General features: G+C 44.0%; 1 protein-coding gene and 1 pseudogene across 1 annotated transcript; both read right to left on the reverse strand.

Annotated features, from left to right (window-relative positions):
- Nucleotides 1-6,634: 6,634 nt before the first annotated feature.
- On the reverse strand, nucleotides 6,635-7,484 carry LOC121617627 (annotated as a pseudogene).
- A 4,042-nt stretch (nucleotides 7,485-11,526) lies between these two features.
- On the reverse strand, nucleotides 11,527-12,543 carry LOC121617628 (odorant receptor 131-2-like). The gene has a single exon (XM_041952827.1). The coding sequence runs from the start codon at nucleotides 12,541-12,543 to the stop codon at nucleotides 11,527-11,529; it is 1,017 nt and encodes a 338-aa protein (XP_041808761.1).
- Nucleotides 12,544-12,949: the final 406 nt, after the last annotated feature.

Genomic DNA, 12,949 nt, shown 5'->3' on the forward strand with positions numbered 1-12,949 from the left:
TGGTTCACACATGAGTTTCCTGGTAGACCAGATGCAGAAACAACAGGGCCTTTCCGCTACCAGCGAGTTCACCTGCAGATTCCCTACCCCCAGCAGCCTCCACATCAAACCCACAAATCCAGCTTTCTATTCCGGAGCGATTCTCTGCCGTCCATTCCTCGCCCAGTGTGAGTTTCAAGCAGCTTCCTTCCCCTCCAACCAAGCCAAGGTAGCGTACATCATTTCTCACATGTCTGGTCGAGCTGAGGCCTGAGCAACGGCTAAATGGAACTGGAGGTCGGCCATCTGTGATTCACTGCCCTTGTTCCGTGAGACTCTTCTCCAGGTTTTTCAGACTGTTGCCCCAGGCAGAGAGGTCTCTTGATCTCTTGCCACTATGCGTCAGGAGAGTTTTGGACTATGCTATTGAGTTTCGCACTCTGGCTGCAGAGAGCAGGTGGAACCAGGTCGCCCTCTGTGATGCCTCCTTTAATGGACTTTCTGAGACTCTCAAGGACCATTTGGCACCCCTGGACCTGCCAGTCAAACTGGAGGCCTTAATTGTCCCAGCCTCCAAGATTGACAAAAGACTGTACGAGCAAGAGAGAAAATGGGGAAGATCCAGCCGACAGCTCTTCGATCCTGCTCAGAGGTCGTCCGGCTCCCAATCTCCTGTGTTCCCTTAGAGTTCCATGCTAGTGCTTCAGAAGAACCCATTCAGATCGGTCAAACCAGACTTTCTCCAGAGGAGTAGCAGCGTAGCATGGACAATGGATGCTGTATTTATTATGGCCAGTCAGGACACTTCCTGGCCAACTGCTCTGTGAAGAGCGAGGGAGCAGCAGGCAGACAGAGAATGCTGGTGAGTCCTACCTTGGCGCACTCGAGCCCTGTTCGCCAGTTAACCTCTGTTCTACTCACTTCTTCCTCTTCCTCCCTCAGCCATCCAGCCTCGTTGATCCTAGGGCTGATGCTAATTTAATGGACTACGGACTAGCAAATAACTCAATCTGTCCTCCCGACCTCTTGCTCAGCCCCTCAACGCTAGTGCTCTGGATGGTCGGCCGGGTGAGTCACTGCACTGTTTCCCTCACCCTTTCCTTTGCTGACTCCCATTCCGAGAGTATTAGCTTTACCATGGCCCCTTGCACCCCCTCGGTGCTCTGCAAACACAGTCCCCACATGAACTGGACAACTAGAGAGGTCATCTCTTGTGGTCTGGACTGCCACCTCCACTGTTTTTCTACTCTCTCTCTTTATCCCTGACAGTAGCTGGGTTCTTTGTGGGGAAGAAGGACAAGACACTGATTTACCCATGTGCCTTTCTCTCCAAAAAATTATCTCCTGCAGAGAGAAACTACAGTGTCAGTGATTGGGAACTGTTGGCCATGAAAGTTGCCTTGAAGGAATGGAGAACGGATCATAAGAATCTGGAATATCTTCAAACTGCCAAAAGACTGAACCCCAGACAGGCTAGGTGGGCTCTTTTCTTTACTCCTTTTAAATCTAAACTTTAAGACTTTTTTAATCTCACAATGGAGAAATTTACTGTTACAGAAGCTCTTTAGAACACACATCGTGCGATCACAGAGGAAAAATATCTTCTAGTGCAATCACAGAGGAATTTGCCCTGAATTTGGAATTTGTTATATCGTCCTGGATCTAAAAATGTTAAGCCCGATGCCTTGTTGAGACTATTTTCACCAGACTCAAGGTAGCACTACGATCCTCTCTGTTGTTGACAGATTCTCTAAAATTGCTAATTTAATTCCCTTACTTAAGCCTCCCTCTGCCAAGAAACGGCAGAAGTGATATTTCGTCATGTTTTTCGTATCCATGGGTTTCCCAGAAATGTTTTGTCTGACCAGGGGCCGCACTTTGTGGCCCAGTTGTAGAGGGCCTTCTGCAGTCTTCCAGGGGCCACAGTCAGCTTGTCTTGACAGACCGAGAGACTGAACAGTGCGGCCAGAAAGTTTGGTTGCCCAGCTAGGATCTACCTCTCCAGGTTGAGTCGCATAAGTTGGCTCCCAGATTTACTGGTCCATTCCCAAAATCCAAGGTCATTAATCCTGTGGCTGTGAGATGCAGACTCTTAGGTCCATGAGAGTCCATCCAACTTTCCGCGTTAGCCGCAAAGGAGAGCTCTTTGGTCCCAGCCTCCAGACCCCCGCCTCCCCCCTGGATTGTTGATGGAGGACCAATATATACAGTAAAGAGAGTCATGGCAGCACGTCGTCAGGGCCCGGGATTCCAGTACTTGGTTGACTGGGAGGGTTATGACCCGGAGGAGAGATCCCGGGGTCCGACTAGCAACATCATGGATCCTGAACTCATTAAAGACTTCCACAGACAACATCCTGATGATCCGGGGCCATCGGAATAACTAATCTACATTGAGTTATAGCACAATCCAGTTGAATTATTTCACATGCTGATGAGATTATTAGATTTATAAGGTAGGGTAGAAAGCAGCTACTGACGGGTGAAATGAGTGAAGTAAATCCAGTATGTCCAAGCGGGCAATCTACTTATTCAGAGTCACTGACATGCTGAGGGGGGAGTTAAAATGTCAGGCAGGAATCTCTTCCTGTGGCGTTTCTGTGGAGCTGTCACACCGTGGTAAGGTTTGTCTCGTCCTGGGTTTGTTGTCTTGTCATTTCCAGTTTTATTTTGAAGGTCTAACTTTCCTCTCGTTTCACAGCACTTGCCCTTCCTCATGTGTCACCTGTGCGTCCGCCCTGATCACCTGTTGTCTCCACCTGTTCCTGATTACCCTTCACGTGTTAAATTGTCGGTGTCTTCCTTGTCTTGTGCCAGTGTGTCTTTGTCCCTTGGTCGATTCACCCGTGCTTCCCTTGTCCACAGCCACAGAGTTATTGCCTATGTGTCTTTTGATCCTCTTCGTGAGTGTTTTTCGTTGTAATTTCTATAGTCTAGTTTTGTTTGTTCTTCTCGCTAGTTAAGCCGATTTTCAGTCCTTTGTTAGATTGTTCTTTTGTTTCATTTATAGTTCATAGTAGTGTTTTTGCCTCCGTGTTTTAGGAGTGATCTTTTGTTCTGTGGTTTCGTTAGTTTAGTCTTTAGATTATTCATAGCCGTTTTGTTTGTTCCTCCTTCGGCAGAGTTTTCTGTTTTTTTTCTCTTTATACATTCATAGTGTTACTTCTTTATCCTCCTAGCGGACATACTTCATTATTTTGTTCATGATAGACCTTGTTAGAATTACCTTGAGTAATTTCATAGCCTTTTTGGTTACACTCTACGAATAGATCTCTGAACACTGTTTAATAAATCTGTGAATTCTGCTGAACTCTGCATCTGAGTCCTCATTCCAGTATCGGCCTGACAGGAGCATCTTGGCGGGGGGATGTGTCTCTCACTGAATGTACTCCTTTGCTTGTCCAGCAGGTGATGGAGTGGGTGGGAAACACTGTCCAGAATGATACATAACTTGGACACCATTGTCCTCTCTGACACAGTCAGCTGGTGAGTCCAGCTCCACCCCTACAACGTCACTGGTCTTGCAAATCAATTTGTTGAGTCTATTGGCATTTGCAACGCTCAACCTGCTGCCCCAGCACACAACAGTAAAGAGGAGAGCACTGGCCACCACAGACTCATAAAACATCTTTAGCCTTGTCCGCCAGGTGATGAAGGACCTCAGCCTTCTTAGGAAGTAGAGACAACTCTGGCCCTTCTTGTCGAGGGGTTCAGCGTTCTTAGCCCAGTGGAGTTTGTTGTCTGTGTACACTCAGACTTGTAGTGGATGACGTCATTTTCGAGCGCCGCGCACTGCGAGCAGCCAGCCACAACACGGCTAGTTTAGCTGTAGTTTGCGACTGTTATTTTTCACAAAATGGATGAATATTTTTCCGACTCCGAGGTGGTGGACGATGACTTTGTTTAAAAAATGACGCCATCCACGTCAGAAGTAGTTGTCTAGAGACACTGGATGTTGATAACATGCCACCACGGGCTCAGGGGGGAATAGCACCAGCATATCTTAACAAAATATTGGAATATGAACGAGTTTCGCCGCAGATTATGTGTTTATGGAGGCTACGCACGGATGCCCCGATAACTCGCATTATACGGATATACGCGCGCCACTCCTCTGGGGCAAATTTCTTCAAAACGACTCCAAATGCCACCAAAGTTGTCTGGGTTTCTAAACGGTCATAATTAATGCTACAAATAAAGTCCAGGTTGTAAAAAACGAAAGTTATCCTTTAACATTGCAGAATCCCGTCATTAACTGGCCTGCTGAGAGAGTACCTAGCTGTGGCCCCTGCTCTCACACTACCTGTCTGTGGTCTGCAATTGCCTAAGGGGGCGCAGTCGAACCACCGGCTCTCCCACTGGTCAATCTCACTTCCATGCTCCTGAATATTATGGGCTTCAAGAGGCTTTCCACAAGGACATAGCGCTCCCCCTACCCCCGCACTGGCTATGAGACTGTGCTATAGACCCTCTTCCAGGTGCACCCTTACCCTCTAGCAGATTAGTTCATCTCACCCCAAATGAGAGGCAATGGAGAGACACATTCATGGGAGTTTGGCTGCTGGCATTATCCGCCCTTCCTCTTCCCCACTTGGTGCTGGTTTCTTCTCTGTGGGTAAGAAAGAGAAGACACTATGTTCTTGTTTTGACTGACGTGGCTTAAACAACATCACTGTGAAGAACAAGTATCCCAAGCAGGACCTTGATTAACTCTGTTTTTGAGCCATTACAGGGACACACTGTTTTTTCCAAGCTCGATCAACACAACATCTATCACCTACTGCTCTCTCTATATATTCGAGAGGGGGATGAGTGACACTGGGACATTTTGAATACCTTGTTTTGCTTTTTGGTCTTTTTAACGCACCAGTTGTGTTTCAGGCCTAAGTGAATGATGTCCTATGGGATTTCCTCAACCGTTTCGATTTTGTATATCTGGATGATGTCCTGATTTTGTGTCTCATGCCCACCAAGTGCTGCAGAGATTACTAGAAAACAAGCTGTCTGTCAAGGCGAAGAAGTGTGAATTTAAAATGCAGTCTGTCAGTTTCCTCTGTAATCATTCAGCAGGGGCAGGTGAGGGCAGACCTGGGCAGGATAAGGGCAATGGCAGAGTGGCGAAGACCCAGAGACCAGGAAGCAGGAAGCAGCCAACTTCTACCATCGCTTCATCTAAGACTACAGCAAGGTAGCCACACCCCTCCTAAATCATCCTTTCAGTGGTCTGCCCTGGCGGAAGCTGCCTTCGATGACCTCCAGACTAGGTTCATCAATCCCAGCACTGGAGCAGCCAGTACTGGACAGAAAGTTCATAAGCACAGCACAAAGCAACACTCTTTCCAGAAACCCCACTCCATCAGCAATGTTGTCTGCAATTGAGATCCATTTGACATCTGAGAGAAGCTTTGAAGACACATAAAAACATCCAACTCTTGATATAATCACACAGCAGCAGCTAAAGAATTATTGTCCAGTTTGTATTCCGACAACAGTGAAGACATTTCATCTTTAAAGCAGAGGATGCCACTGAGTTCACATGCAAAACCCCAAATCCTAGCAATGGCTTTATTTATCTTATGCACCACAGTGTCTGAGTTTAGAATCAGAATACTTTACTGATCAGTTGCTCCCAACAGTAATAAAAATAGAAAGGAAATAAGAATGTGTTCGAGAATGTAAAAAAAATGTAAGTAATATGCAAAATTATGTACAGTACATGTCAGGGATAATGTTTAGTGAGCAGGTTCCTGTGGAGAAATAAACCCCGACCAGATGACATAGAAGCCAGACACGAAGCTTCGAATTTAGAACACGACTTACTAAAGTATTCAATAATGTGACACAAAATAGTGATTAAAACATATTTTATTGATTTAGGATTAGCCTACTCTCTTCTGCCACTGCTCTCACTACGCAGGGGCATTGAAAGCAAACATCGACGTTGCATAGCAACGGCCTCTCACTGTGTGCAGGCCGGCAGGCAGGAGAACATACTTCTCCGTGAAGTGTCCACTTTATGAGTTACACCTATACAATCTAACGCAATGCTACACAATAGATCAGCCATCCAATGGATTATTCCCTTCACTGAAAACAAAACAAAAACACTTGTTCCCGTTTTTGATCAAATGCCACCCCCAAAACACCTCCATTTTAAATTTCCCCATGTACATGTTTGGGTTTTTAAAGCTCATATGTCTTGAACAATAATTCAAGTCAGTTATATTCGTTGCGCCCTGTGGCTTTGACACTTTAGCACTTTCCTCTTGTCTGTTTATCTGCTGTGCTAATGTTTATCTGGGAATTAAAGAGTCAGTTGACCCAAGAAAGAAAAGAAGCCCCATAAGACCTTTACTCACTCACCTGTAGTCACAACTATGCCATATAAGTATTACTGCAGTGTAGAACATTCATAGCTTGTCGTCAAACACAGTTTACTTTTAAAAGAGCCACAGCACACATTCTGTGTTTAAATTCTAATACATTAACACATTTTGTCAAAAATAATGAATATTTGTCTATGAAGTGATGCATGTGCTGACTTTTGCCTTGGCTGGAATGACTGAGACAGAAATTGAGCTTCTCTTCTGGCAGCACAGATTGTATATGAGGATGGGTCTGATGGTCTGGTCTCTGATTCCATAGATAAGACAACTCAGACATCTTGGAAAAATGATAATTAACATGTAAAGTACAATCTGGACACGTACAAATATCATTCTGTCTAGGACCTTGAAGATAGCTAAAAGTATTGGGTTATGTAAAGTTGAGGAGAGACTGAGGCCCAGCTGTGCCAGATGCAGCAGCAGTGTGTTACGAGCCTTACGTGCTGAAGCTTTGTCTGTGGAGGCTGACCTGGCTGCTACCATCACACCAATATAAGAGCAAATGACTGCCACACCAGCTGATGCAAACAACAAAGAAGTGAAGGATTTGTCATAAAGATCAGACATTGGATCAATCAACATGCTCTCTTTGCCACAGGAGCGTTTCATCTGCAGGCTCTGCAGGTTTTCAAATGGAAAATTTAACAGCAACAGTACCCGAGTGAGGATACTTAGTGAACTGACAGTCCAAATCACAGTTATAGCCAGGCCTGTGTTTCTGATGGTGATGATGGTAGCATGCCTCAGTGGGTAGCACACAGCCACATATCTCTCCACACACATCACCACCAGTGTGAGAGGTGAGATCACAGTTGTGAGACTGGCGAACATGGTGAGAACACCACAGACAGGATAAGTCATTGTTATTCTACAAGCAGCCATTATGTACATTAACTGAGCCTGTACCAGCAGTACAGTGTCTGCAAAAAGGAGGTTATACAGAAGAATGTAACGGGAGGTCTCACGAAACACAGTTTTCCTCCTCAAGGTAAATAACATAGTTGCATTAATGAAGAGGAACAAACAGCATGGTAATGTAAACACAGTACAAAGCATCACTCTTTCCAGAAACCCCACACCAACAGTCATGTTCATCTGTGACTGAGATCCATTTGACATTTTCGAGAAGCTTTGAAGACACATCAAAATATCCAACTCTTGATATAACCACACAGCAGCAGCTAAAGAAATATTGTCCAGTTTGTATTCCTACAACAGTGAAGACATTTCATCTTTAAAGCAGGGGATGCCACTGCTTTCACATGCAGAACCCCAAATCCTCAGCATACTTTCTAGCAAGGTAGAGGCCTGGCTTGTTTCTATGTGTGCAGAGGTGGACTGCAGGGTTTTCCTGCCCTCATATATTGTTCATGAGTTCTGTCCTCTCATTACTTCACATGATAAGATCACATGTCAGCACTGTTGACAAATAATTTATGACTGATGTAATCTTTCCACCACCATCCCTTCAATACCCTGATCCACTCCACAATATCCATGATGCAGCAGCACATGTTTACGTGTTTACATTTATTCAAGCTTTATTTGTCTTATGCACTGCAATGTCTGAGTTTAGAATCAGAATCAGAATACTTCACTGATCAGTTACTCCCAACAGTAATAAAAATAGAAAGGAAATAAGAATGTCTTCGAGAATGTAAAAAAAATGTAAGTAATATGCAAAATTATGTACAGTATATGTGAGGGATTATGTTCAGTGAGCAGGTTCCTGTGGAGAAATAAACCCCGACCAGATGACATAGAAGCCAGACGCAAAGCTTTGTGCGTAGAACACGACTTACTACTAAAGTATTCAATAATGTGACACCAAATTGGTGATTAAAACATATTTTGTTGATTTAAAATTAGCCTACTCCATTCTGCCACTGCTCTCACTACGCAGGGGCATTGAAAACAAACATGTACGTTGCATAGCAACGGCCTCTCACTGTGTGCAGGCCGGAGAACATATTTCTTTACAGTTATTTAGCATAATCATGTCAAATTTGGAGAAGTGACGGGATATCCCAGACCTGAGAGAGATGTAGCTGGCAACAGAGTAGACTCTGTATTAAGTGTTTTGTCAGAATGATTGTTATTTGGGAAGCTTTAACTGTGCACTCTCCCTCATGCTTCTGGGTGCATGGAGAGCTGTTTTCTCTCCTACTCTGCTCTCTGCTAGATAGTTATAGTGGATGATCATTGTCTTCAGTTCCTACAGTGGTTGATTTTATGTTGATTTCCAGTTTAATCACCTTATTATCAATATCAGAAACAGTACTTTCTCTGCGACAAGTGTGCGCATATACTGTGACACATTGGTTATATGGGTATAGGCGCAGGCCTCTAAGTCTTTGAGACAATCTTGATAAACTGTTGTCTTCTTTACAATCCATCCGGTTGTCTGATTGCTTGTTTTTGGTGGGTAAAGTGTAATAACAACTGTCAGATAAGATTGTCCTTTAACTTGTGCTCCTTCCTTTGTCTCCAGCAAATGAATAGTAGATGGTGTCTTAAAAGGAGATTTCAACAGTTTGTAATTGCAGACATTCATGTTTGTATATGGACATTTTTAAATATATAGCACACACACATTTTTCATCTTAATCTTCTGGTGTTTTTCGCACTTAGTTAATTTAAACACAAGATACTTGTGCTCAAAAAGAGGATTCATTCTCAGTGAAGAACCTTGGAGCCCTAATCTGCCTCTATACATGCCAAAGAGCAGTGATTCCTAACACGTCTCTGGGGGTCATCAGGTACATCAGGTGGATACCTCCCTTCAACAGTGTTTCGCCTACTTAGTCCCACTACACCTCCAGGAGGCAAGGCGGTGAACTCTGGCGTCCCAGAGTCACCCCCCCTAGTGCCAGTTCACACTGCTCCTACACAATCCAAACAGCACTGCCACGTTCAACTGACCCAGGCCTGTTCAGAAGATGCTCCAGGTAGTGGCCAGCACCGATGCTACCATTTAGCTACTGCTACTGCTAACTGCTAAGAAGAACAGAAGAAGACAATACAGTTCTGATGCTACCATTTAGCTAATGCTAATGCTAAATGCTACCTGCTACCTGCAAAGAGGAACAGAAGAAGACAATAAAGCTAGATTCACCTATACTGTTAATGTTAATTGCTAGATGCCAATACTAACTGCTAAGATACTATCAGACTACCACCACTTTAGCTATTGTTTGCTGCTACAATGCTAGCACAGGCCTAGACGCCACATGTAACTGCCAATTGCCACACTACCATCATCTACCCCTGCCTCTCACCAACTGCACCAATAAAAGCGGGGTGGGAATACAAACCCTGGTTCGGGTAGGGGGTAGAAAGAAAAGAGGTAGGGTCAAAGATGAAAGTAGGGATTGGATACAAGCCCTTGTTTGGGTAGGGGGTAGAAAGTTTAGAGGGTGCTGAAGGTGGAGGCCTAAACCACAGACTAGAATTAACAGCCTCTTCTAACATTTCCTTCAAGAAGCAAACAAAACAGGAAAACAACTAAAAAAGAACAAAACAAGCCAACTCTGTATCTTACAATGCAAACTCACCTGAACAGTCCGCATGGGTCCAAAGAGAGACTCTAGCTGGCCACACCCCCTCCTTATCTAAACTTCCTCTTCCTGGATCTCTTCCTATTGGGAGAGCGAGAAGATGGGGCGGGGAAAGCAGGGCAGAGGAGAGGTGTCTTGTTCAGACTTTAACCTCTTCTCCTGCCGGATTAGGCATGCATGTCCTCCATATTCCACAGGTCCTTCCAACTAAGTTTCCTCTTCTCAACACCTTCCCAATTCAACCATTGTCCCTGTTTGGCCTGACCAACTGCTTTTGCCCCCCTTAACAACTCCTCCTGCCTACGCACCTGTTCCACTACAAGCTTTCTTTTCTCCTTTAGACCTGCTTTGTTCCACACTGGTTTGCCTGGGCCAAGCCCCAAGCCTCCCCGGCCAAATTGAACATTTCCTACTATTTCTGCATGCCTAAAAGCTGCCTCTGCCTCCTGCACTGCTGCCCTTGGGTTCCATTTCCTCCCCCCAGAAGGGTTCGGAACCACATTGCTCACTAACATGTCCTTACTCCCAGATAACAAAAGTTCTGTCCTAACCTTAGTGCATTTAAACTCCTCTGTTAGACTGGATACTGGCAGCTGAAGCATTCCTTTCCCATATGAAGCTACATTGCTTAAGCACCTGGGAGCACCCAACCATTTTCTAATATAAGAGCTAACTAGCCTTTCCATTCTCTCTGCTACAGATAATGGGACTTCATATACTGACATTGGCCACATTAACCTAGGATACAAGCCAAACTGCAAGCACCAGTTGGAAGCCCTAATTATTACCTCCATAGCCATTGTGAAAGCTAGCGGGGAAACTGTACATCCTGCCATAATACCAACCTCCAATCTTTGCCAGCCTGTTGTGAACTCTTCGATACTTGCACACAGTCTGATGTCTTGGAAATATGCTTTCACCAAGTTAACAACTATCTCCGGCACTTTAAAGTAGTGAAAGGAACTCCAAATAAGCCTATGTGGTCCTGACCCAAACGCATTAGCCAGATCTAAAAATACAACATTCAAATGATGTCATTTCAACCATGTCTTAGAGAGTACTTATGTAACACACACATTTTGCATTTTAACCTTAGGGTCTGCAGTGTTGCTCATATTCAAGCAGTGACACTGCAAGTTTCCAGAAGGTACAAACGTTTTAAGTTTAAGTTTATTTACTTCATTGATCCCAAGACTGGGAAATTATTATTCTCTGCATTTAACATTTAGAGTAAGAGTTCATTTGGGTATTCTATTCAAATGTTGTTACTATCTTTTCTTTGTGAAGTGTCCACTTTATGAGTTACACCTATACAATCTAATGCAATGCTATACAATAGATCAGCCATCCAATGGACTATTCCCTTTGTCACTGAAAACACTTCATGGTCCAAACATTGGATCAAGAGTCAGTTGACCCAAGAAAGAAAAGAGAAAAATAAAACAAAAAAGCCCCATAAAACCTTTACTCAATCACCTGTGGTCACAACTATGCCAGTTGTAGTATAGTATTACTGTAGTGTAGAGCATTAAGAGCTTGTAGACAAACACAGTTTACTTTTAAAAGAGCCACAACACACATTCTGTGTTTAAATTCTGAATACATTAACACATTTTGTTCAAAATAATATTTGTCCATGAAGTGATGCATGTGCTGATTTTTGCCTTGGCTGGAATGACTGAGACAGAAATTGAGCGTGTCCTCTGGCAGCACAGATTGTACATGAGGATGGGTCTGATGGTCTGGTCTCTGATTCCATAGATAAGACAACTCAGACATCTTGGAAAAATTATTATTAACAAATAAAGTACAATCTGGACACGTGCAAATATAATCCTGTCTAGGACCTTGAAGATAGCTACAAGTATTGGGTTGTATATAGTTGAGGACAGACTGAGGCCCAGCTGTGCCAGATGCAGCAACAGTGTGTTACGAGCCTTATGTGCTGAAGCTTTGTCTGTGGAGGCTGACCTGGCTGCTACCATCACACCAATATAAGAGCAAATGACTGCCACACCAGCTGATGCAAACAACAAAGAAGTGAAGGATCTGTCATAAAGATCAGACATTGGATCAATCAACATGCTCTCTTTGCCACAGAAGCGTTTCATCTGCAGGCTCTGCAGGTCTTCAAATGGAAAATTTAACAGCAACAGTACCCGAGTGAGGATACTTAATGAACTGACAGTCCAAATCACAGTTATAGCCAGGCCTGTGTTTCTGACTGTGATGATGGTAGCGTGCCTCAGTGGGTAGCACACAGCCACATATCTCTCCAGACACATCACCACCAGTGTGAGAGGGGAGATCACAGTTGTGAGATTTGCGAGCATGGTGAGAACACCACAGACAGGATAAGACATTGTTATTCTACAAGTAGCCATTATGTACATTAACTGACCCTGTACCAGCAGTACAGTGTCTGCAAAAAGGAGGTTATACAGAAGAATGTAACGGGAGGTCTCACGAAACACAGATTTACTCCTCAAGGTGAATAACATGGTCGCATTAATGAAGACGAGCATGCAGCATGGTGATGTAAACACAGTACAAAGCATCACTCTTTCCAGAAACCCCACACCAACAGCAATGTTCATCTGCGACTGAGATCCATTTGACATTTTCAAGAAGCTTTGAAGACACATAAAAATATCCAACTCTTGATATAACCACACAGCAGCAGCTAAAGAAATATTGTCCAGTTTGTATTCCTACAACAGTGAAGACATTTCATCTTTAAAGCAGGGGATGCCACTGAGTTCACATGCAAAACCCCAAATCCTCAGCATACTTTCTAGCAAGGTAGAGGCCTGGCTTGTTTCTATGTGTGCAGAGGTGGACTGCAGGGTTTTCCTGCCCTCATATATTGTTCATGAGTTCTGTCCTCTCATTACTTCACATGATAAGATCACATGTCACCACTGTTAACAAATAATTCATGACATGATGTAATCTCTCCACCACCACCCCTTCAATACCCTGATCCACTACACCATATCCATGATGCAGCAGTACATGTTTATGTTT

The sequence above is a fragment of the Chelmon rostratus genome, chromosome 14 (genome assembly GCF_017976325.1).
Source record: "Chelmon rostratus isolate fCheRos1 chromosome 14, fCheRos1.pri, whole genome shotgun sequence".
In the NCBI taxonomy this organism is placed as follows: Eukaryota; Metazoa; Chordata; class Actinopteri; order Chaetodontiformes; family Chaetodontidae; genus Chelmon; species Chelmon rostratus.

Bases quoted from the DNA above. Each gene is read 5' to 3' on its own strand.
- LOC121617628 (XM_041952827.1), bottom strand. From the start codon at position 12,543: ATGTCAAATGGATCTCAGTCGCAGATGAACATTGCTGTTGGTGTGGGG.